This window comes from Pocillopora verrucosa, chromosome 4 (genome assembly GCF_036669915.1).
Source record: "Pocillopora verrucosa isolate sample1 chromosome 4, ASM3666991v2, whole genome shotgun sequence".
NCBI classification, from domain to species: Eukaryota; Metazoa; Cnidaria; class Anthozoa; order Scleractinia; family Pocilloporidae; genus Pocillopora; species Pocillopora verrucosa.
The window spans coordinates 8,442,505-8,467,666 of record NC_089315.1 but is presented as its reverse complement, the minus strand read 5'-3'; the positions used below and the strand labels follow the sequence as shown (position 1 = coordinate 8,467,666).

The 25,162-nt window shown below is 36.8% G+C and overlaps 6 protein-coding genes across 10 annotated transcripts; 3 read left to right on the top strand and 3 right to left on the bottom strand.

Annotated features, from left to right (window-relative positions):
- Positions 1-14: 14 nt before the first annotated feature.
- LOC131785657 (protein SLC31A2) lies at positions 15-3,524 on the top strand. 2 transcript variants are annotated; one of them, XM_059102583.2, is made up of 4 exons: positions 15-289; positions 1,987-2,056; positions 2,732-2,918; positions 3,236-3,524. In XM_059102583.2, exons 1-4 carry the CDS (start codon positions 284-286, stop codon positions 3,492-3,494), a joined length of 522 nt encoding a protein of 173 aa, XP_058958566.2. In that variant the 5' UTR covers positions 15-283; the 3' UTR covers positions 3,495-3,524. The 2 variants fall into 2 exon arrangements, with proteins under 2 accessions (XP_058958566.2, XP_058958565.2); XM_059102582.2 differs by having other exon boundaries at positions 38-289; positions 2,705-2,918.
- A 62-nt stretch (positions 3,525-3,586) lies between these two features.
- On the bottom strand, positions 3,587-10,642 carry LOC131785655 (high affinity copper uptake protein 1). Its single transcript, XM_059102581.2, has 4 exons — positions 10,421-10,642; positions 6,887-6,953; positions 6,475-6,661; positions 3,587-5,694 (listed from the first exon to the last, which is right to left on the bottom strand). Exons 1-4 carry the CDS (start codon positions 10,538-10,540, stop codon positions 5,493-5,495), a joined length of 576 nt encoding a protein of 191 aa, XP_058958564.2. The 5' UTR covers positions 10,541-10,642; the 3' UTR covers positions 3,587-5,492.
- Positions 10,643-12,867: 2,225 nt separating this feature from the next.
- LOC131785693 (potassium voltage-gated channel subfamily A member 7) lies at positions 12,868-15,095 on the top strand. The gene is made up of 2 exons (XM_059102626.2): positions 12,868-14,113; positions 14,613-15,095. Exons 1-2 carry the CDS (start codon positions 12,904-12,906, stop codon positions 14,927-14,929), a joined length of 1,527 nt encoding a protein of 508 aa, XP_058958609.2. The 5' UTR covers positions 12,868-12,903; the 3' UTR covers positions 14,930-15,095.
- A 1,484-nt stretch (positions 15,096-16,579) lies between these two features.
- Positions 16,580-19,410, bottom strand: LOC131785661 (uncharacterized). Of its 4 annotated transcripts, none has more exons than XM_066165466.1 (6): positions 19,143-19,410; positions 18,493-18,525; positions 18,136-18,174; positions 17,991-18,044; positions 17,416-17,511; positions 16,580-16,942 (listed from the first exon to the last, which is right to left on the bottom strand). In XM_066165466.1, exons 1-6 carry the CDS (start codon positions 19,299-19,301, stop codon positions 16,853-16,855), a joined length of 471 nt encoding a protein of 156 aa, XP_066021563.1. In that variant the 5' UTR covers positions 19,302-19,410; the 3' UTR covers positions 16,580-16,852. The 4 variants fall into 4 exon arrangements, with proteins under 4 accessions (XP_066021563.1, XP_058958569.2, XP_066021564.1 ...); XM_059102586.2 differs by having other exon boundaries at positions 18,493-18,522; positions 19,143-19,409; XM_066165467.1 differs by lacking the exon at positions 18,136-18,174 and having other exon boundaries at positions 19,143-19,409.
- A 154-nt stretch (positions 19,411-19,564) lies between these two features.
- Positions 19,565-21,299, top strand: LOC131785635 (dolichol phosphate-mannose biosynthesis regulatory protein-like). Its single transcript, XM_059102553.2, has 4 exons — positions 19,565-19,693; positions 19,880-19,969; positions 20,410-20,512; positions 20,915-21,299. The coding sequence occupies exons 1-4, from the start codon at positions 19,691-19,693 to the stop codon at positions 20,974-20,976; spliced, it is 258 nt and encodes an 85-aa protein (XP_058958536.1). The 5' UTR covers positions 19,565-19,690; the 3' UTR covers positions 20,977-21,299.
- A 120-nt stretch (positions 21,300-21,419) lies between these two features.
- On the bottom strand, positions 21,420-24,762 carry LOC131785634 (sulfiredoxin-1). Its single transcript, XM_059102552.2, has 2 exons — positions 24,509-24,762; positions 21,420-23,604 (listed from the first exon to the last, which is right to left on the bottom strand). Exons 1-2 carry the CDS (start codon positions 24,719-24,721, stop codon positions 23,395-23,397), a joined length of 423 nt encoding a protein of 140 aa, XP_058958535.1. The 5' UTR covers positions 24,722-24,762; the 3' UTR covers positions 21,420-23,394.
- Positions 24,763-25,162: the final 400 nt, after the last annotated feature.

Sequence of the window (25,162 nt, the reverse complement as noted above, 5' to 3'; positions counted from 1 at the left end):
TCTGGTCAGAGACTGAGCAAAGCCGGGTCTTTGCTCTGACTGACGCCTTTGCCTTTGATTGACAATTAAGTTTCACGACATGGAAATTCTTTTTGTGTCAGCTGTCAATGGTTTTCCGTGTTTTGTTGCTACACCTGTTACCGGTGTGAAATATTCCGCTTTTGCTACTCACTCTGTTTAGACTTCGTTAGCTGAGCCGCATCTGCACGTCGCGGCTAAATTTTATTATTTCCTACTAAAGCCTAAAGGATCACTGACAGGATCGCTAAAGTTTTAGCGTAGAATGCAGGTAAGTACAGAAACTGGTGATCAAACTGTACTGGTTTTAAATTAAACAAAGTCAACCTCTGCTGGCAGCTTTCGATTTTCGTCGGCGTATATTTTCTTCTGTCGTATAGTGAGGGACCCTTTACACGTGATTTCGCCTTACTCACTCTTTCCTCCGAAAGCTATTAAAAAAAATCAGTGAGAGATTTCGTTCTTTCCTTCCTTCCAATCATGGCCCAGTTGTATAGAAGATAATTTAAGGACTTTGGTCGGTTCTTCTCGGTAACTAAAGTAAAATCTCTGATAAGGAAAACAATCGCGCTGAAATTACTTCTTAAATTACGCGTACTTTCAAGGATCAAAATTCGTTTGGTGCCGAAATCATTTGCAGAGGTTCTGAGCCACTCTGGATTGAAGGCATTGAGAATAAAAAGTTTTGTTTTGATCAACACTGAATTAAAGTTATAATATTTTTTATTTCTTTTTTCAGGAAATAATAGCAGGTTTATTCATATTAATTACCTGGCTCAATGTAAATTTGGTATTAATAAATCTGATCTCGAACAAAAATATCAAGAATCAATCTATAAGACGAAGTTTGGTTAATTTTCTTTTTCGAAGGCTTCGATGAAACGACGACTTTTACCCCTTTCGATTTAGTCGGGTTTTGCTTGATTTGCTCAGGCACTTGATAGAGGATATACTAGACCGCTGTTCTCGCATTCTACAGGAAGCAGAGGGAGAAATTAAGAAAACAGTCTTCTAAAATAGCGATTCATTCAGGCGAAATATTATTGTCAGGCAACAATATAATTGTATCAATCCCACAAATTCGCCCATCAAAACGTTCGCGAAAGACAACTGCGGAACATCAGATTTACATTTGATATTGAGACTAAGAGAAACTGTAACAGTATTGAGAAACTGATTATGGAATAAATACTGCCTTATCTGCCATGGAGCGGTTAAGAAATGTCTCAGGGTCTTCGAGAAAAAGTTTTTAGTGGTATGTTAATCAACAGTATTGTAAAGAAAATCATTTAAAGGGAGCTATTGGCACAAATAACTTTTTTAGTATGCAAAATTCTAAAAGAAATTATGGGAACAATGGTTTCATCTCTTTAAATCGCAGTTTATTTGCATAGTTGCCCTATTCAAGATTGTTGTCATGAAGACCATTACCTATCAGCTCTTTTTCGCCTTAAATAAGCAAGTGTCAAAGTACAAACATTACAGTTAAAGATAAGCTAGGAGATTGTTGCATAGCATAGAAAAGACATTTTTTTATTTAACTGCCACTATCGCTGTCCTCTGGTAAAAACTTGCAATTTTTCATAGGCTCATCGCCCTGTCTTTCTCCATGGCTCCCTCTCTCCCCCATCCTCTATCTCCCTTCCCCCCGCAACAAGCACGTTTTCATGGCCTATCAGGTTTCACAGCGCCTCTTACGAACTTATGTTGCGTTTACAGTTATTACGCCATTAAAAAAATCTACACCGATGTTCCCATGATGTTTTTCCTCACGAATGATTTGAAGGGAAAGCCCATCGGGAACGAAATTGTTTTCTGACTCATCGTGCTTCCTGTTGAAACGGGAATTGTCCTGCAATCTTCCAAGAAAGCGTGATGAGATTTCAATGAGTTTTAGGCAAACAAGATAAAGGCGTTGACTTATTCAGTCATCAAAAATTTAATTTTTTCTCCAATCGCTTCCTTTAGGATAATGTGTTTCATTTGAGGACCGAAGGAACACTCTTACTTCAAGACTGGAAGCTTAATTCAATCGAAGGTATGATAGCCTTTTACGCAGTCTTCTTTCACAATGTTTGAGTGGTTTACTTCTCAAACCGTAAAGATCTGAATATGATTCTTTCGCTTGATGTCTAAATTACGTGGCGTTTGATGACACGTGACAAACTGACCCTTGAAAGACCAGATGAATAAAGGGGTAAGTTTCTAAAGAAATTGTGGTGCTGCGTCGGTGGGAGAGTATAGCAGGTAATGTAGTGTTAACAACTGAGTTGAAAACGTAAATTAGCCACCCGTAAAGGGTAAAAAAGCTGACGTTTCGACCGTTATCCCTTTGTCAGAGCGATTGCAAAGGGCTAACGCTCGAAACGTCAGCTTTTTTACCCTTTACGGTGAGTAATTTACGTTTTCAAATCAGTTTTTAACACCACATTACTTGAAAGACCAGAGGTGGCCAATTGCAAAAAATACCAATGATCACATAAAATCATCAGTTCTCTAACAGACAAACAAACAAACGCTTACTGGGTGCCATGCGCCGAAAAAAGACTCAGACTTGAGCCCAGTTCGAGTTAGAGAGTAAAACCTTGTTCGTTGTTGTTGATTACTTCTGCGCAGTCAAAGTCTCAGGAAATATTGTTTCTAACAGTTTTTTCGGTGTTAATGAGTTTTCACCTTTCTGTTTCAGTTCTTATAGGAGCTTTTTTCATCACAGTTCTAGTTGCTGCTCTATACGAGGGCCTCAAAATATTCAGGCAATGGCTGGTTTGCAGACCTCTCCATCTCTTATTCAAAGACATCTGTCATTCAACGTCAACAAGTTTAGATGTTACAGATCCTGAGGACGCATGTAGCAATAAAGAAACCCTACAACAACTATTTGTTAGATTCCCGAACAGGAGGTGAGCATGACTTTCTTTCTTGACCACTTGTCATCGAAAGTTTTATCTGTCCTTCATTGAAAATAAATACATACACATAAAACAGGAACAGACAACGTGATTAGCGAACCTGGCCGATTGAGAAAATAAAAACCAGAAACAGAACGAATGCGCCGTTGTTAACGCTTCCTCTTGCTTAAATATAGCTACGGAAACATGCCCCTGGCAGCGCCTCCTCACTCCTCCTCCCTCCTCATGAGAGAACATCATCGAGTCCTAACGATTACGAGCGTTTGATTTACGTCAGTGACCTTCTTCCCCTTTTCTTTTCTTTGCAGCCAAAGATGGAGAATTAAAATTCACACATTGCAGGCGTGTCTTCACACGCTACAAGTGCTAGTGGGATATGTGCTGATGTTAATAGTTATGACGTATAATGTTTGGCTTGGGGTTGCAATGGTTGCTGGGGCAGGAGTTGGGTATATGACTTTCTCAGCTATTTTCCCCGATGACTTGAGGCTCCGAAAGATTGAAGACCATAAAAAAGCTTTAGATCTTAATGAGCTTTCCTGTCAAAGAAATCTTTTGTCACAGTAATAAAGGAAATGCGCCTTACTCGTTTGACATTCACTTTACTAACACTCAGCCTCCTCACTGAAGGACTCAAACAAAAAAGGAAAACAACAAAATGAATTGTTCAATTTGATTTAATATCAACGGTCCTACTTGATTGAAAAATACATTTCCTTCCTATGCAATAAATATAGCAAAATAGGCTTTATCAAATTAAGCTTAAAAGCAGTTATCACTAAGCATATTTTTCCTGCACTAGAAACAAAGGTTATCTTAATATTTCTGACCCAATTATGGAAAAAGCAAAACATATTCACATGAATAATGGCTTGAATTCTCATCACAAATTACTTTCCCGTCAGAGATAGTCTACTATGGAATAGGTCAGTGTCTACAAAATGCAAGCCAGCCCATCACAGTAGCCATTTTGTTTAGCCTTCGTTAACCTTGCTATTTTTCTTTTTTTTTTATCTCTAGCTCTTGAAACTGTAACCCACTGGCTTTCATTTGAGGAAGTAGATGACTATGTTAAAAAAAAAAAAAAAACGAATTGTAAACAATCTTATCCCTCATCCCCTATCCCCTTAGAATACAACATCACCCGATGCAAAAAAAGAAGACTGTGCAAAATTAAATAAATTTTTGCAAAATTATCATCACCTTGATATACCCTTTTTGCTATGATTGTGTGACATAACTTTCCTAATGACCATATTACTATAAAGGTTTGTAGCAGAAAAGGATATAATAGCCTATCAAAGCATCCAAAAACAAAGAAAAACCAACAGATTGATGCAAACAAATAAATAACAAATTTCACCCCATACTAGCAAAATACAGATCAAAAAACTTCCACCAAACCATGCTGAGTTGTAAAAGTCTTTGTCTATACCATGGATAGAGAAAAAAAAACAGGGAGACAAAGTGGGCAATCAGTGTAACAAAGTGAAAAATGAGGAAGAAGGACATGGGCACTTCCCATGATCTTTCATCTAGATCCCATTCCCTTTTTTTATTCCACATCTCCTTTCTACTTCTCATATCACCTTTCTCTTCTGTTACTGCTCATTGCACCAGTCTTCACAGCTACTTAAACACATGCACTGCATGTAGTACCCACAAATATTATCAAAATTAACTTTAAAGGTATCAAATGCCCCATAAAAGTTATCTATCTAATTTATAGCAAAGAAAATATTAACCTAGAAATATCATAATGAAAATAAAAATATCCTTATTATCTGTTTACCCAAAATATTTTAACCATTCATTTATCATTTTGGAATATCAATTCAACTCTAATAGACTTTGATCAGTGATTCTCTGCAAGCAATTTGCTCAGATAAAAGTTATTTCAAACTACTCATTCCAAGATGTTCATAAATGGAAAGTTGCAACACCTTTCTACAACCACACTGTTTAAACTGGTCCTTACAAATATTCCCCCCCCCCAAAAAAAAGAAGCTAATCAGTTAGAAAATAGAATAGGAACAGTGTTGTCTGTATCACAAACTACTTAAATTTTGGCTTGCGTCTAAAAGTTTGCTATAATTTTTATGCAAATGGTGCTATCAATTTTCCTAAAACACCTGATGAAATTTTTCACAAATTTATAAATGAATCCATGGATGCGATCACCTGGATTTTGCAAAGAACATGAGATACTTCTGGGTATTTTCTGTAACCCTCTGTTTTTTTTGTGGACATGTTCTTCATATCAGTCACTATCAAATTCTAACAAATTGCTGCTGTTGTGTAAAAAGATTCAAATGAGATGTTCTAAAGGAACTGTGTATGAATTTTCTTCAGAGCATTTCTTGAATGCTAGCATGTCAATTCGGTCTGAATTAAAAAGTGTAAAGCAGACTGTGTGCATATTGAAATTAATTTATAGTTCAATTAAATAAAAAATATGTATGTTAACTAACCCACTCAAAAAAACTGAAATTATAAAAGATACCAGCTATCTATATTGGTGCTCTCCTCCAAACAAAGAATTTTATTGTAAGAGAATGGTACTAATCAGTGACAGTGTTCATAGATATCGACCACTTTGTTCAGCTTCCATCCAAACACAAAATAACCAAAGCCAGCTCCCAGTGCAACAGCCAGACACAGCCAGACATTGTATGTCATGAAGATCAACATGAGGAAATAGCTAAGGGTGACTTGGACAACATGAAGGAATGTTTGAAGTATATGATGCCAATTGCAGATTCTGGACCTGTCAAGAAAAAGGCAATACAACCTGACTTATTTGAAAACAAAACAAAAATCAACAGAAAAAAGCTGATGAGATGCAGTGTAAAGCATTAATACCTAGTCCATTCTACAGTTGCCAAGCCTTTGAACAGAAGTGAGGCTAAGGGTGACCTTGTTATGATAAAAACCTTGCTGTTTTTCAAATGTAAATTACTTTGTGATCATGCTAACTAGATACTGGTCTCTATCACAACATGGTCAACTTCAGCCTCACTCCAAATCAAAGGCTTCCCAACAAAGGACACAACTGTAAAAAGGCCTATTGCCATAATAACCGAGCTTATTGGAACTCTAATGCATGATATGACTACATATTCTAGTTTGCATGATTGATTTGACCCTGCTACCATTTCTCACACATCAAGTGCTAATGAAACCAACATGAAAGAAATGTCAACATAGCAACATACAACTTTTCAACCCTTCAACTACCAAGATCCTGACACTGCCTGTCAAACATTTATGAAAATTTCAGCTCTGAAAGTTTGGTGTAGACAAGGCAAACAAAATCTCCCAATTAATATTTTCTTTCTTCCCAATCCCTCTCTGCTTAACGATGTATTGATGTGGTTGGGAGAAATCACACATTGCTTAGTCATGAGAAAGAAAGGGTTGTTAAAAATGATGCTGTGACAGGTGTCTGCTTCCTTGAACAAAGAGTAGAATAAAGAAAATTTGCCCCGTAAAACAATAAATTACATTTTAATATTAGCTCCACACTAGTAGTGGAAACAAATCTCACCTTGGAATCTTTCCCTTTGATTCAGTCACAACAGTTGTTTGAGTAGGTCCTGTACCATACACCTTGGTCTCTGCCAAATCCACACTAACCACATAGCTATATTTCCTCTTTAACACTTCACGAAGAACTTTTAATCCTTCATAGAGTGCAGCAAGAACAAATATACCGAGGCAGGAGAAAACCATTTCTATCAACCAATAAATCAATGCATCAAATGATTAATGCAACAAAAATAGAGTTATACAAGTTAATAGTCAAAATCTCTACCATTTCTTAACAAGAAAACCTGACAACCCTTAAAAACTCCACTCCCCTGAGTGACCATGACAGAATTATTCCTTACAATATCAATGCAAAGTCAAACAGACAATAGCAGCCAATTAAGTTCTAGTTGTTAACATGTACACTGTACCTGTTGCTGTATCTACTTTCCAGTCTTCAAACAATATAGTTGCACTCTTGCTTACAACAAAATACATCTATAAAAGAGTAAAGAATAAATAATTACAACTGTACACCTACCTTGTAGTAAGAGAAAAAAGTACTTATTTCCAATTGAAAATGATACAAGCAAAAATTGTCAGAAAAGTATGGCAAAGTTGCGCAAATATTTGAATGAAGGTGAAATTATGCATTTATGCAATATGAATTTAAGTTTTTACCAATTAAGGCTGCATTAGATTAAGATACATTCAGTTTCAGTAAATGTAATAATTAAAAATTTCATCATATCTCCAGATTATATATAAGCCTAAAAACAAGGTTAAGTTTTTAGCTGTGCAGGTATTGACAGTCTAACATAGATGAAAAGAATAATGCAGCATGTACTTCTCTGTGACAATTAAATATGGTAAAGAAGATTCTATAGGGAGTCCTGTGTTCAAATTTGTGTAAGAATTTTAATCCAAAGAAACAATTACTGTGAATTATACATAAATTTTCTGTAACATATCAAGATTTTAAAATGATCATACATTTTCAAGTCAGATCATTTATCAAGGTTACTATCATGCACTCGTAAATATGACTTTGGGAAAAAATTATATCACTATAGCTTTGAGAGCATCTTCTTGAAACAAATCATTTGTATATCGATGCAATTTAAAGCCATAAACTGCATGCTGGAATGTTCTCTACAAGGGGAAAGTTAAAAATGGCTAGACACAAAAATGAAAGACAATATAATGAGATTTGGATTATTTTTTAAGACGAGTCACCCATTACAGTTTATACAATAACTGCAGTCCTGCTAAGGAAATTTGTGAAGGTCCACACTTAGCATCCTCTGAGCCTGGAAATCTGATGCCAGGATTTTCTCAAAGTAAATATCATGAAATGGATATGGTCAACTGATTTGCAAAATAGTGAAGAAAACTTTTGATCACCTTTCCCATCCTGGAATACCTTTCAGCAATCAAGTTTAAAGGAAAAACTAAAACCTGTAGACACCTCACAGTGTAACATACAGCTCAGCGTATTGGCCAAGATGGTAAAAATGCAGTCATCAGCAGCCAAGTGTTACATTATATTACCTGCTGTCAGTAATTACCACCACATATCAAATATTTAATGTAGCAAAAGAAACAAATTGTCCTTACTGCATTTCTTAATTTCCCTAATATAAAATTTCATGAGCAAAATTTCTCTTTCCATTTTTTCACACCATACTTGCTTTGGATGAATTGGCGTGATTTATTTAGTTTTATAATGAAATGTTTTTTGGATAAGAAACTTCCATTCTCAAGTTACAAGAATTATCATATTATTTTTATCTTGCACAATTAATATTAAAGCAAAACTGACACTTGCAACCTACACAGTTATCATAACACATTAAATAAATCTGCCTTTTGACAAGTATTGGACCAAAGCACAATAATGTGTAATTATTACACATTTTTGGTTGGAGTGACAAGCATTTTTTGAGAGAACCTTGAGAAAGAATTAGTTGTTTCAATTTTCCATTTAGTTTTTTTTCTGATCCTTGCAACCCTAATTTCATTTGTTAATGCTTATTTATGGAACATACCACAAGAATTAGAGGACACAAGCAAATTTTTACCTGTTTTATGACAAATCTCTGCACATCAGACCTTCCATTACAAATGCTTGCAAGTAAATTCAAATTATGATATTCCCAAAGTGGGAGAACAAGTTCCAACCATTTATATTTTTTTTTCAGTCTAAGTAATGGTGAAACATATGGTTTATTTTTTTAGTCTCTTTTCCCTGAATTTGGTTTTATGATGCCAAATTATGAATAAAATTTGGCATGTTGAACAAATATATTCAAATTACATCTCCTAATGGAGGATGTGTAAAATTGAAGGACAAAGAAATTATTCCATGTTAAGGATTCATCTTTTCCGTCATTATGCAGCAGAAGAAAAACACATATGAAACTACTCACAAGTAAGATTGCCACTGGAATTCAATTTTGCACTGGCAAAATCATTGGATCAGAAGCTACATTTTAGGCAACCAAAACAGAGTTAAAATTATATAACTTGCTTAGATACTTTCTACATATCTATAACAATTTTGACAAGAAATTTCTTACAATTTGCCCAATTGTGATAGAAAGTTGGATGGATGCCATTTGATCCAAGTAGAATTTTATTAAAAGGGAACACCATGATAACAAATCGTTACCAACAACTTGTCAGGTAAGGTAAAAAACATTATAACTAAATTAACATTTACTACCAATACACAAAAGGCAAAACTTTCTTAATAATTAGGGGAGTTACCAGACACATCCTCACCAAGTAGTTTTAAAAAGAAACACAAATGTTGTGTGGAATAGATAAAAAGTTAATTAAGGTTGACTACAAAAGTTGCAATATCATGGTATGAGAACCCTAGCGCTTGAAACAGGTCCAATATTGTCAAATGTAAATATCCATGAAGGCTGTTGTCTCCTTGGTGTCAAGCTTATCAAACAAAGACAACAAATGTCAGATTCTGAAATTTGTTACAAGTCTGTTATATTTGTAAACTGGCACATTGTGCGGATTTTACATCAGGCTAAGTTCCCAAGACATAAAAAGAGGTGTTTAAACAGATGTGTAAAGCTAACATAGTCTCACAGGAAACCTTTAGAAAAATGTGGCCAAAAAAAACAATTCTAATAACAAAGAAGAGGGCGTATGGATCTATACGTCATTAGTTAACAGATGTAAATTTGTCGTCATGAAAAATATTGGCATGTTATTGAAATGATGAATACCAGAACCCCGATTTCTTTCTCAAAACCATTTTTTCTATACTCCTTATTAAAAGATTAGCTCATGGGTAAATGAAACATGTCATAACTTAGATTTACAAGCCACTAAATATTACGTTTAAACCGAAGTAAAATAATAATATTACCCGAAAAAGTACTACGTCAAGTCTGCCTCGTTTAAGTAAGTTCAAACAATTTCTTCCGATCTCAAAAGCCAAAAAAAGATACAAACGATGACCATTCAAACTCTCAAACCAAAACATGTTCTGAGCTTTCAATAAAATCAGTTTAGCATGTGCAATTGCGGCAATCAAAATGTTTGGTCCTTGGTATAATATCTGTGGCGAGATCGAATCAAAAGCTCGTCAAGTGCGATTTCATTGCGAGGAAAAAGTACATCAAGTGAACGGTAATCGTATAAGTAATGGGAAATAAACTTTGTTGAACGATCGTGGACGAATAGCTCATGTTTGTAGACATAAACTTACTCCTTGAGATTTCGACGGAATTAAAGGAAATCGAAGTAAATTGAACCAGAGTCACGGGATGATAAACGATATGCCTCACTACTCCTATTTGGTCATTTTACTTGACGGAGGAAGACGAGTCTTTCCTCAAGATCGCCCTTTAAAAATGAGAGCAATGGCAAATTTCTGACTGAAATGATGCCGTTTTCAAAATGAAATAATAAAGGAAACTAACTAAACAACCAATACAAACCTGCATCATATGGTGGACAGTGCTTCCGTGCCCGCCATGATCTCCATGAGTCATCGGCGGCGTTGTAGACATGTTCATTCCAGAATGCATATTATGACCATGCATGTGATTATGACCCATATTAAGGTTTAAATCGTTTCTCAAAAAACTTTAATCAAAGGACCAAGACAAGAGAACACCTACAGCTCAGTTGCTACATCAACCGATAATGCGCAGATATATTAATACTAACATGATATTGGTACCAGTCTTCACTCTGTAAATCACTGTGTCACTTCCAGATTGGCTGAAGCGTCTCATGGTAAAGTTAGGCCTGTGTGTGAGGCCTTTGTGTAATAACTGTCCTAAATGTACTAAAGTCCTAAATGTAATAACATTTACTCTTAATCCGCACTGACGTATAAAAGTGCCAACTGACCAATCGACAGTATAAGTAAATTAAAAGGATTTTGGCCAAAGGATTCTTTAGTGTGACAACTGTCACTTTAGCATCTCAATGTGGATGTCGACTATAACAATGCATTGGCAGAGACAAACGATTGCATTGGGTTGCATTAAGGACTTTCATACATTCAGGCCTTCTACTGTTGTGGGCTGGCCTGTGAAAGGACCCCGTATAAGCGAACACCACCCGATTTTGTCATATTGTATTGGCCAGCCAATGTAATATTGATAATCCAGACATGAGATAAAAAAAGGCCCGTAGTTTTAACAACATCGCTTTTATTTCTCTTGAGATCTTTTACAAATGCCACGTACGCTGTGTACATTTCCGTTTACGGCCCCCTCTTTCAACATCCACATTTATTACTAAAACAGAGCCCTTTGAGACCCAAAGCCAGTAGAAATGGGGCATTCCAAGAGGTTTTTATCATAGAGTTAAGATTACATAGGGAAACTGTACAGTTTTAATACCATGTCCACTTCAGGCAGGTAACTGTAATTAACATTACACAGCATAAAGGTCGGCACACACGAGGGGACTGGTACATAGCAGGGTCTGGTTTCAGGAACTAGTCCACTGCAGGATATACACGAGTGTGTGTTATAAGTATTATAAAGTGTGTTAAACACAAACTACAAGAAGCGAAACGCACCGACTTTGTCTCAAGCCGTGTCTGCAATTATGTTTCTTTTTTAGCAGTTTGCCACTACAGAGCCAGCATAAGAAGAAAGAATTGAATATGAAAGCGATCTTCGCGGAGATGAACACTACTTAAGCAGTACTAAAAACAAGGCCTGTACGGGATTTGAACCCATAAGCTCTCCAGCTTCTTTAACGAGTTATTATCACCGCGTGTTTTTTTGGATACTGGAACCGATATTGAAGCTTCTCTCAAATAACTTAATTCCCAAGAAACTCTCGTGAAATCTCACAAAACTGTAGATCATGAAAGCGGTAGTTACTTGTGGTCAGACAGTCAAGTATATAGTGCTGTTGATGCATGTTCTTCGATATGATCCGTCATGTCCGTCGACTCAACCTTGAAAATCACGACAGCAGAATGCTCTACTGAAAGAAGCGTAGAAAAAAAAGCACTGCACGTCAGCAAGGTTCGGTAATAGAATCCAAGCCGTAGCGGTGAGAGGTGAGCCAATGTTCAGAAAATGAGCCCGCGCTCCACGAACAGCAGAAGTCAAGCCTACATACGAACATGCGACATTCAAGCGAACGGAGACAAGCGCCAGGCGAGCACGAAGCGCGAGTCAGGCGCAAGGTCAGAAGTTCGAAAAAATAAATAAATAATCAATATTTTTTTGCACTCCTCCCCTTGTGCGTAACTCTTACTTCGCGGTCACCTCGCGCTTGCCTCCGTTTGACTGAACACCTGTTCTGCAGGCCTCGAATGAAACGCCTCGCTGATCCTGAATTACTGATTAAATTGACACTCAAAAGATGTTTCCCTTGCGCGGCACTATCTTTAGTCTTATCTCATATGCTTAAAGTTCACTTTATCAAAAACAAAATCGTGGGGCAGATGTCTGGACATTGGATCTGAGTTATGCAATCATAAACGACCTCGTTAACATCATGCTCCCGCACCTCAATAAAAGTAAACTTAACATCAATAATTTTGGTTTTATGTTGTCAAAATCAAGAGTCTTACTGTGTTAACAGCGTCAGCCTTAAGTGTAATCTACTGATACATGACTGCGGGAGTTTATCAAAACGCGATGCCATTAAAAAGCAAATCTATAGTTGTCGCTCTGAATAAATTTGCTGACTGAAGATAATGATAAATTATCTGAACTATCTGGTTCGGCCTTCACCTCATGTCTAAAGATTAGGAAAAGTTGTAACTCATTAGTCGGCATACTCGCTGATTATACTCTCAGATCGGAGCAGGACTTGTTTGGCGAGCCAGAATTGATAAAGGAAAGTAGTGATTCGCAAATGCAGTTTGTAGTTCTGTTATTGTCACGTGCCTTTGACATGCCGAATTCTATCGGATTTTGCAGTAGGTTCATGAACAGCTGACTTCATGATTCTGCCGCCGGTAGGTGCCAGCAGAAGGTCTTGGTCGGACTCAAGAATTAAAACTCCTCGTTTGGGACACAGACTTGGAGACGTCACGCGTTACCGACGCCCGCGCATAAGTTCTGTCGCGATCCCAGGAAAGTGCGTTGAAAGAATCAAGATAAACGTGAGTGGAAAGAAGTATGAATTGACTTACAGTCGGTTGTTTAGGTTCCCTAAGAGTCTGCTCGCCCGCTCTGCTCGAAGAGAAGAATTTTACGACGCCGAAAGGGACGAGTATTTCTTCGATAGGAATCGAATGGCGTTTGAAAGCGTCTATCATTTTTACCAAACTGCTGGAGAGTTTTTCCGTCCTGAACATATTCCGGACGACCTACTTATGAAGGAATTGCAGTTTTTTGGTCTATTACAATATCTTTCGCTGCCGGGAAATGTTTCACTGTCTGTAGGCCCCTCTAAGGTAATTCTTCCAGCCAACAAGTATCAAAGAATGGTGTGGGAATTCTTTGAAAATCCAAGCTCTAGCATTACTGCCCGACTTATCAACGTGTTTATGCTTCTGGTGATTATTTTGTCTATCATCATGTTGTGCATTGAAACTCTCCCTGACCTTGATGAAGCAAATGGCGGTGTTTCAGCACACATTCGGAAACAAACAAATAGAAAAAAACCGACCAATATTACAGGAGACATTCCCACGGTGATACATGAAAGTCAAAGTTTATCTAATAAACTTCGGACTTTGTTTGTCATCGAGACATTTTGCGTTGCCTGTTTTTCATTAGAGCTGATAATCCGCTTTCTAGCCTCCGCTGAAAAACGGCGTTTCTTCTGGAATCTTCTCAACCTTTTCGACCTCCTCTCAGTTTTACCTTTCTACCTCTCTCTCGTAATGTCTTGGCATTCTGTTAGCGCAACACAATCCGCGTATACTCTGAGGGTTTTGCGTCTCGTGCGTCTCTTGAGACTCGCGAAAATATATCGCTACAGTTCCTCCGTGCAGATCTTTGTTAAAACAATTAGAGAATGCGTCAAGGATTTCCTGTTGCTCTACTTTCTTATTCTGATGACTACGACTGTGTTTGCCAGCACCTGTTACTATTTCGAGCAAGAACATGAAGGGACTGATTTTGTGAGCATTCCCGCGGCGTTTTGGTGGGCCATAATAACACTGACCAGTGTGGGATATGGAGATATGGTCCCGGTAACTCTTGGTAGGTTTAAATAAGTTTAGTAGCTAGGTACGTCTTTGCTATGTTGTACAAATTTGAGGTTTATGATACTCTAGCTTGTATCTCTCTCTATTAATACATGGATGCTCCTTATGTATGTACTCAATCTGTCTCCTTTATCTTCACCAACGACGAGCCCCTGATACAAAATAGATAACAGCAGGAGAACATCGCTAACAGCCGTAACGCTTTCACCGCTAAGGATGACTAGTATCGAATTTCTCCTCACAATATCACCCCTGAATCACACATTAAGGTCATGAGAATAAAGAATATGGTCCGGCACCAGCTCAGAAAAACTCTTGATTATTAAACAAATTCTCCTTGTCAGCACCTTGTCTATTACTCAAAGGGAGATAATCTCTATCGATCTAAAATAGAATTAAAATCATCATCTTCATTTTCTTTCATTCCTCTCCTTCAGACAGACGAATTTCTAACCAAATTTACCCTGAATTATTTTTTGAAACTTTTATTTCAGCTGGCAAAATAAATAGTGCCTTGTGTGTGGTATTTGGAGTGATCATCATTACCCCTCTGTTGCCAATCATTGGCTCCAAGTTCAACAGTGTCCAAGAAAAAGTCAAAATCGAGAAACTTTTGACCTCAGAAAAGCTTCAGATCTCAGATGATGATTCTTCCGACTCTTTCGAAGACTGGAGAAGGACCGTGACGTTTGCCGAGGAAGACTTTTCGTTTGAGATTCCACCTACCACAAAGAACTCATCATTTGAAAGTCAGATAGAGTTCAGTGTGCGACCGAAGAGTGTACAACCGAGGAGTGTCACTGTAATTTAACACTTTCACTCCCGAGATCAAACTTTCAATTCTCCGCACTGTCTTTCATATATTTCGTATTATGATAGCTCTGAGAATTTGGTGTTAGATCGAACAATATCCCCCCGATATTTTTCTATCCTCCTGTCACCTTTCTGATTGAAAATATGTGAATATCTCGATGAGGAGAAATAAATGCCATTTTGGTCAGTAATAGGAATAAAGGGAAAGTACATCTAAAGCACTCTCGTTGCATTTTGAAAAACGTAACTGGAATTTTTTAAGTTTGTGATTTCTATTTAATCCTGTCAATCTTTTCTATCCAAAGCTATCATTGTTCCTAGGTGATTAATTGTCGCCTTTTTTTTTGTTTTTTGTGTTCCGGCCAAACTTATGTTCTGTAATGGGGCACATCATTGATAATAGATAAAGATAATTCAAGCCAGGAGACCAATCCCAGCGGAATACTGAGGGTGGTCTGTGGTGGTCTTATTGCACCCTATCAAAACTGCTGATCACGCATGATATCCCTCTAATTTTCAAAGTCCATTACAAGTCTCTCAGATTTTGCATCATACGCTTCAAGCTTTGCCTAACAATTGTTCTATTAGTGACCATAGCAGCTAATATAAATTGACTTAAACAGTGACGGTTACCCCTTTGGCAGGCTCGATTTCCGCAGCTCTCTCGTGTCCGGTCTTCACTCCTCCTCGAGAAGAGTTCGGGGGAGAGGGGAGCATGGGCTCATATTCCCTTAGAGCGGCTAGTAATCGAGCCTACCCCTTCTGTGGAGTAACAATTTTGAATAAGATTTCATCATTTCCTGTCGTTTCTTTTCCATTCTCTCGCACACAATTTTTCACTCATTATTTTCTCAGTAGCTAAGGCGACAAAGAACGAAAACGATAAGTGATCATTTTCTATGTTTCATAGACTTCTGCACCCAAATAGTCAAAAGTTTTTCCAGTTCACGAAGTTTTAAGGCCAAGAAATACTATTTTAAACTTTTAGCGACTATCTAAGACGAATTGCGTCAAAAATTCATGAAAATATCTGGTTTATACTCATAGGACCTCCATTTTCCCTTTAAACGCAGGACGACACAGGATTGCAGGCTTTTGTGACATGAAATCGGTTACTCAACATTGCACGGGGTGGGTAGGGGTAAAACTCACGAATATCAAAGGAAGCCCGTTTTGAAAAACGCGCCCGGAAGATGGAATTAGCCTTCAAATTTAATTTTGCTCAAGACCACTAGATCTTTGTTGTGAACTGACGAAAGCGATGATCGGAGAACGAAGTTTGAGTACGAAAAAAATGAGATTCGAGTTACATGGCTGCTCACTTGCACTTTTGTTACGAAAAGAAAAAAAAGAAAAAGAAAAAGGAAGAAAACAAGCGCGTTTTTCACGGTGAGACAATATCCAGGAGAGAAAAGTAAAACATTTTTACTGGGGAAATTGTCGTAGACTTTTTGCTGGCTCTTAACTATCGGGCTGCAGTAGAAATTCTTCATGTTACAAAAGCTGCCTGACACTGTTTCAAGATGTTTGCACCAATTTGAGTTCCCTTCCTTGGTTGCAAAAGTGAGAGTGCCAATGGCTATCTTTTCCTTTTAACTTTTTTGGAAGATTAAAGATATCAAGCAAAACTTAGAACACACACTTTGCGTAGAGGCGCATTACTCTTTAATAAAGTTTGAAATTTGAAAATCGATTGACAAGTTAATTTTTGTAGTAAATGAAACAAAAAATATGAATATAAATGTTTGTCTGATAAAAGCCAAACTGTATTAAAATTAAACCACAAAAAAACTCAGTTATTTCATCAAAAATGTTCCCCTTTAAGTTTGCCCAAAATAAAACGTATAAATGTGCACCATAAAAGCTTAAGTTACGCCTCTCGCCAGTGGTATCATCACTGGTAGTTTAGATTATTTGGAGTTTATTTCTTGGTGACGAAGTCTGGATCGTCCGACTCTCCTGCGAAATTCAATCCTAGCTTATCCACCAAAGCGTCTTGCAGATTCCCGTCCTGTTAAAGAAAATTGTTGGCAGGAATTGTAAAACCTTGGATACATGGAAATTTCATGCTAAATTGTTTTTAGTATAGCACTGGCAAGTTAGTTAGTGCCTGTGGCTGGAATTTTTAACTCTCAAGATTTGATTTTAAATTTTAACTTGTCGCGGCTTCAAATTGATCTGTAAATTAGATACTGTGATGTTATTATAAGAAGAAAAACCGACTCCAACTGATCAATTTTTTATATTGTAGAGAGACGAGATGCGAACCACGTCTGAGGGTTGAATTAAGGGTCAATTTTCATTCTGTATATTCATCTTGGCGGTTTTGTAAGACAATTCATATGTCGGTCCCCGTCTTATTAAAATGAAGTGTACGTTCATATAATTTCTTCCGTATTTTTTTCATATTGGAAACTTTGACACACTAAAGGATTTTTTGGTAAGAGCGACACGATTGAAGAGAAAAATTCATTCCGCACTTACTTCCTTTCTTTTCGTATTCTGGTTTTCCTTTTTGTCTGTCGGCTCCGGCATGCCGCTGTTTGCTTCCTCAATTCCTGGTTTTTTTATTTCATCGATCTATAAAGCCAATTTTTTTCACATTCGTTATTACCTACATTTTTACGTAAACAGAAGATTGTTGAGCATGAACTGTAGGGTATGGGGGTAAATCGTCGATCAAGATTTTTTAAAAAAACAAATATTTTTCAGAGTTATATTCATGGATGTCCCTATTCGTGATAGAAGAATTCAAGGTTGTTATCACGTGATATCCCCGTAAACCAATCCATTAGATGAACGTGGACATTTTACCGTCGATGACGTAACAGATGTCCCAAGCAAGTTAAAACTCGTTATGTCCATTGATGGGGGGGGGGGGGGGGGGGGGGGGGGACGTGGACAGCTGTTGTAGATAGTTCATCTTCTTTTCTCGTTCCTCCCAGAGTTTTTTGAAATTCATACAATCAGAATTATCGTGGAAATCGTAAAAAACTTAAAATGATTTTAAAGATTAGACGAAACATTCTAAAATATATCGGAACTACAATTGTACTTACTTTGACGGGTTTTCCTCCTCTAGGTTTTGTTGAATTTGGGTCGTTTTCATCGTCCTACATTTAAAACAGACAAAACAGTTTGCGGAATCAGACATGAAAAGCTTTGGTATCCAACTGGAAGAAGAACAAAAAAGATGATAATTGCCTTAAAGCCAGCAGGATCTTTGGGTTCACTGTCATCTTCCTGTTGAAAAATTAGTTTTTTCACTGAATCTAGAATGGCTTGCAAACCACTGGCGCCGACTCGAGAAATATGAATTTTTTACCAATAGCATAATCAGCAACAGAGATTTCGGATACTATTTAGGATGTTCGTTATTTCTTTTGGTGATTTTTACCATTTCACGGAATGGGAGAGTACTTTATTAGCACTGAGACGGTTGCGGGATGAGTTAATTTGTCGAAGGTGAAGCTTTTTGAAGTGACGTTCTCTTTTATTGAAAGAAATTCATGAGTCTGAGGGACTTGTGTGATGTTGATCAGATCTGTAGTTTTTACTTACCTCATCAAGGTCTTCCTCATCCAACATATACTGCTTGAAAAGAAGTAAAAAAGGCACGAAATTATTTTCAAGATAATGAAATCTGTAACCATTTACCCTCGTCTTTTTCAAATATTTTGGTTCAAGAGCTCATTCTAGACGGTTTCTCCATTGAAGCCGCGAAAGTTGGTAGAAAATTTGCCCTGAATCTCGCAATTGATCCATTCACACGCAAGTTACCGGAATTATTTTTGGCTCTTTCTCTTAAATTAGAATTCAACCATTTGTAAATAGACAAGCCATACGGCATTTTTTAATGAGCGAGAGTAGGAGGCACTTAATTTTCGTTTGTACGAATGAAAAATCTCTCCACAAAAGAATCAACTCCTGGGAAATAAATATTTCAGGTAACTATGGCATTTAGATCGCGATGAACTCAAATTTTCAGAGTTATCAAATGAAATAATGATCATTGCGCGAAAGTGGAATATTTGACGGAATCATAGTGTATTTTGGTCTGTTCTTCTCAATAACTTGACGCGAAACCCATGATACAATTAAAATTCGATGATATCCTCGACAATAGATTTAAAAGTTGAGATAAAAAATTTAATAAAATATAACAGATCTCATTTAACGTCAGATTTAGCCGCGTCCTGATATTTACTTACGTCGTCTCCTTCGTCCTCGACGAAGTCTTCTGGTGAATCCTCGTAGACTTGATCATCGTTCTCATCCAAATCGATAAAATTCGGCTTGCTTTCTTCCTCGTCACCGAAAACGAAGCCCGCAGAGGTGAACACCAAAAGGCAAAGAATCAACAGCTTCATTTTGAAAACAATCGGTTCCGTAATCTAGGAACAACTTTAAATTTCTTCGATAAGGATCCGTTACTGTTACCGCGGCTAACACGAGATTGTGAGTTGTAAGTGATAAAAGCATGTTTCTTCCCTGGTAAAGGACACGACTACCTTTCTCATGCGACGGGAATATTCTTGTTCGCATTTATTATTATTATTTTGTTGACAATTTTTACAATCCCTTTGTTAACTTTGACATTTTCACAAAAGTTAGCTAAGTGAACTTTGTTTCCTTGTCTGCAACTCAACTTCCGGTTATTACTCCGCTGACCAACTGTTTTGAAGATTCAACTTCTCACAGCGTTTTCTGTCTGCTTTTAGTTCAACTCGATAGTTTAGCGTTATTTTTCCTTTATAAAATGGTAAGTTTTGTGTTTGAGGGTTCAATATGGTCTTGGTGTGCGTCTTCCGCTGAAATTTTACCTCAACTACTCGTTTTTCTCGAGCTCTGAAGGCTTCGATTGTTTCAGTGCACGAGAATAGGTACACCTCTGGTCTCGTGCCACATAGATATGAAAGCTCGCCTGACTTTACTATTTGAATTCTAGGCTACAGGAACGGATCGTGCGGCTGGGTATGGGATGATGTTAGTCAGTGCTGTAATTTTTGTGTATTACACGATATGGGTTGTCTTACTGGTAAGTACCATGGCGGTGTATGTTCTCTTGTACCCCAATGATCGGAACAGTCATTAGGATTGCCCTCTGGTTTTATTTACTCACATGAAATCTTCTACTAATACTAAAAATATTTAATTCTACCGGATTCTGATCAGTTTTAACCTGAAATAGCCACGAAGGATGTCTTTGTGAATCTTTTCACATTTTTTTTACGTGACTGTCGTTGTCATGGTTGTCTCTGTCTGCTAGAGTTGCAGTCTGGGGATTGATTGTTAAGGGAGAAGTAAAGGTAATTTTTTTTAATGCACTGAATCGCAAATTGCATTTAAAATGCGTGCTTGTGTCTTAGAAAAGTTGTATTTTGGTTAATAGTTTTGAGATTTTAAATTACAAACCCCTTTTACATGCAATAACAGAGTATTCTGCAGACTTCATGTACTCATGCATTTTCTTTCTAGCCATTTGTGGAGAAAGGTCATCCAATTCAGAGATTATTTCTACCCAGAATATATGCTGTTATAATTCCAGTCATTGCCGGTGTGCTTTTGTTAGGAGTAATAGGTAACTGCTCTTTTTTTATACCCCTTCAACAAAGACATTAATTTTTTGGAACAGAGTAAGAGGACCTCTGAATGAGAGAAGAGGCAAAAATTATCCATACAGTAGTGGATCAGGGTTTTTTTACTTTTACTAAATTTTAAGATAGAAATTCCATGGTTGGATGAGCAACCAACTTGAAGCAAATCTGGGACTGCCCTTTTTTTCAATGTTGTTTTGTTCAGGTTTTCAGAATTATATTGCTTGTAACATCTCCAGCTGCATTTGAATTGGCAAACAAGTTTCACTAATTCTTTTGTTGACTTGAACCTTGTTCTATGTGAGATTAGAAAATTATGTGACAGAACATCATGATGATGTATATTTATAAGTTTTACCTTCTTATGATAATTTTTATTTTTTTAGGAGTATTTGTCGCTGTGGTGATGATTAAGAGCAAGAAACCCACCCCAAAGAAAGAGAGTTGAAGAAGCTGTCTAGAAAATGAAATCTACTTAACAGTTAGACAAGAAAAAGATTAAATTATTGTATAAAACAAGAAACATCTGACAAATGGCAGATGCACATAGAAGAAGCTGTTGTCCAATAAACTCTATGTAGTATTTGATTTCCTTACCTTTTATAAAGTAAACATAATTTTGCTTTCATGGTACATCTTGCAGAAGAGGCTTGTGTGGAGCTGACATAAGCAGCCAGAGCAAGAACACAGGGAGAACAGAGTTTATTATATCAAGTGAACTGTTCAAGCATTTTGTATAAAAGAGGAAAAATAAAGAGGTTTGTGATTAAAGATTCTAGTAGTGTTGTTTAAAAAATTGGAATTTTTGTGTACTAGTACTCTTATTGTGAACTTTGTAAGGGTCTCTATGTGTTAAAAATCTCACTTTTGTGCCTGTTGAAAATTCCTACACTCCCCAAAATTTTATTGTATCCTTTAAGAAAAAAAAAATAAAAGTTTTCAAAGTAGCTACCTTTACTTTACAAAACTTTGGATTGATATTGATTTACTTCAAACACATATCCCAGCCACAGAAAAAAAAAATTCCTTGAATTGTGACCAGAGAAATCCAATAGCCAGTGGCTAATACTTTGTGCAATTATCAGTAATATTGTTGAAACTGTTGACACCAAACATACCAGTAGTTTTACCTGCCTGCTTCATGAGCAAGATTTTCTTTGGTACATTATGATTATCACCACATTTAACAACTACATTTGGACAGACTTCAACCCCTAATTTCATTGTAAAAATTATTTGTCACTTGAATATATACATTTTGTAGTTTAATCCTTTAACTCTCATGAGTGACCAAGACAGAATTTCTCTTTACAATATCAAGCAGACGAGTGATGAGAATACAGAAAAATATTAATTAGGGGATTATTAGTTGATCCAACACCAAATTCTCTAAATTAACAAGAACTATGTGGCAGATAGTAAGGAGAATCACTAATGAGATCTTGGGTATTAACGGGTTAAAACTGTCCAATTGGTTATGTTGCCACTCTACAATTCACATCAAAGTAAAGTTTCCACCTAAATATCACATCCTACCTCTCAGAACACTTTTGTAACAAGGAAGTTCATCACCTGGGACCTGGAGGTTCTTCTTGGAGCTCATTTGTAAGGCTTCGTTAATTTGGACAGTTTACCAACCCACAAATAGAAATAAACTATTCCAACCCTATTTGTAAGAGTAATGTATGGGATCTCTTTCCCCATGATATGTGGCTCATGGAAAGACTTTTTCCACAGATTTTTCAAGGACAATCTGACAACTTCAAGCACAATAAACTAGAGAGGATTGCAGAACATGCACATTTATTTACAAAGAAATAAGAAAATGCTAACATAAGTAATAAGAATGCCAAAATTTTTTCCTGAATGAATGACCAAGTTATTCTCCAGACTTGAGACAGGAATGATATGTCCAAAATAAGTCAATTTGATCTGCAGGCAAGAGACTCAAAAATATGTAGCAACATATAGTTGAACCCAACCTGTGGCTTGTATTTGTCATAGGAGCAAATTCCAGCCAAAGAGCAAAGAAACATAAGAGAAACTGGCCAGTGTACACAAGACATCAGAATATTCTTGAGTAGTGGACAGAAAAACATACATGAGTTCTACATGTGCAAACACTGTAATTAATCAGTCCCTTTCCCTATAGACACACTCAATGATTGTGAAAACAAATACCTGTAAGCATACCCAACCCATTTAATTTCTCAAATTAATATCCCTTGCATTACAATGAATTCAGAGGTGGTAGGACAGGTTATTTAAAGGGATTGGCCCTTTAACTCCAAAGATCTGATTGTCAATCCTCCCCTCTAGCTACAACACATTTCCTAGTTAATTGATTATGAGAACTTGGTGTTCAATCAAGGTTATAAATTGTACCTGATGAGTTTGCATATTCTCACTACTTGTTTGCTGTACAATGTATGGATATTATAGGGAGAAGTTACATGATAATCACCTTTGGGAGTCAAAGGGATTAAAGGAAGGAGAAAAAGAGTCTGTGCTCAACCAAACCAACTGGACCTGTGTATCATGTCTGGTCAGGAGTAAGAGTATGGAGTGTTTTAGAGAAAATTAAAGAATAGAGTGATAACTGAGAAATTATAATGAAATATTGTCATTCAATTATAAGACAATTCTTAATAATATGTACAATTTTGAAAATACCATTTCTATACAGTTCATGACTATATGCCTTTCATGTACATAAGTTTATTTTCTACTGAAGTGTGATTAAGATTTAAGGGTAACAATATTCAAACTAGGATATCACATTTCACTATTTGCCAGCCCTATTATTGTAGATGACTGAGAATCGTGGAGTCATACATGTTCACAAAAACACACTACAGACTGATTCTTATTTCAGGTCTGGCAAAGAAGATCCTAAATAAACCTTAAGGCCTTCAACTGTTGATTTAACTAGCTTGCAGGGAATTGTGTTCTTGTTAAGTCTTTTGTAAGCTTCAAACCTATGGCATCCCCCAAATGAGTAGAAATAGTCACCACCTAATCTTCCTTTGATCCATAATACATCAATTGGAGGCACAGAATATCTTGCATTCTCATCCTAAAGTTGAAGAGACAATTTATTGCCAATGTTATGGAATGAAGGGGTCAGAGCAAAAATTTCCCATCAACCTTGTGGTCAGTTTTAATATAATTTCAGAATTACTGTATTTTACATGTCAGACACCATGCAAAACACACTGTACTATCCACCAGATAGAGATTTGTCCAGTGGACAGTGTTATCCACCAGAATTGAACGATGGGGGTCTTATTTACATTTATCATTTAGTGCTGTGAGAAAACCCTCTAGAGGAATAAAACAGCAACTTGAATTTTATAAACAACCATCAGATAGGACATCTTATCTTACATCTGCCAGAAAATTTGCCTTTACTTAGAAGTTTTCCTTTCACAAACCGATGTTGATCGACATTTCAAATCCCTTGAATCTCTCAATCACACATAAAGGTTGGGAGAAAACAGGTCTGTCACAGATAACTGTTAGATAGTTACCCACAAAATATGTTTTTCTGAGAGTCTCCTGAGACTCTTCAGGAAACTTCTGTGATTCTATTGGTGTCAGCATTTGGGATTTTTCAAAGTGTAGACATAACTTGAAATGTGAATTGTTGAGAAAACTTTGGAAGCAAAAAGAAAACCTACAACGTTTTAGTGATAATGTGCCTTCTTTGAACAAATCAATCGGGTAGTTACATAAACTAGTTGATATTCCGTCTGAAGACTCCTAAGATACCAACCTAAACTGGTTGTCAAAATGTTTTTGTCTACTTCAATTTTTTTGTCATATTCTTTAATGATTTCAAACAATTTTTGTACTGTATGTTTGAGGGGCAAAACATCTCCAGCACTACTTTAGATTAAGAAAATGCTTTTAATAGAAGTATAGGAAAGGTATCGAGAGAAAATCTGAACTTTCCAGGCTATAAATTAAAACACTCTTACCTGGATTGTTTTCATTAGAGACTGCACTTTTTCTTCTTCAAGCACAGAAGGTATTGGTCGATTGATGACATTCATCGGTACCTGATGGACTTCTTTGATTCCATCTGAATGCACACTGCTTCCTTCAGCCATTGATCGCATAAATGGCTCAGTTATGCAACACATTAACGCAAATTTGGATTGAACCAAACGTAGCGGCCATTTCTGTATCATAGTTGAACGCAGCAGTTTTGGGCCATGATGTTCACTGGGAAGAGTTTTCCAATGCTCGGCCAAAAGAACTGGTTACTATGATTAGTTAATTTTATTATGATTTTTGTTTAGAAGGGAAGTGATGATGTAGGCCACGTCGATCTGCAGCTTGACGAGAAAGCTGTGGCTTTGTCAGAGGTAAACTCACAAAGGCTCAAAAAGCTATCTGGGAGATCTGAGACATTACACACTATTCTCTATTAACGCAAAATATGGGAGTGACACGTACTGACAAAATTTGGGTGCTATCTACAACATTGCTGCTTAGAGAAGCCCTTACTACTGCGTGTCAAGATTTTCGTTTGCAAGGTTTTGTATGGCTACTTTCTTGGTCGTAGCTGCCTATTCCACCCACCATAACCAGCCTCTTAAGAAAAAAAATAAATATTGTGCTGTTCATAA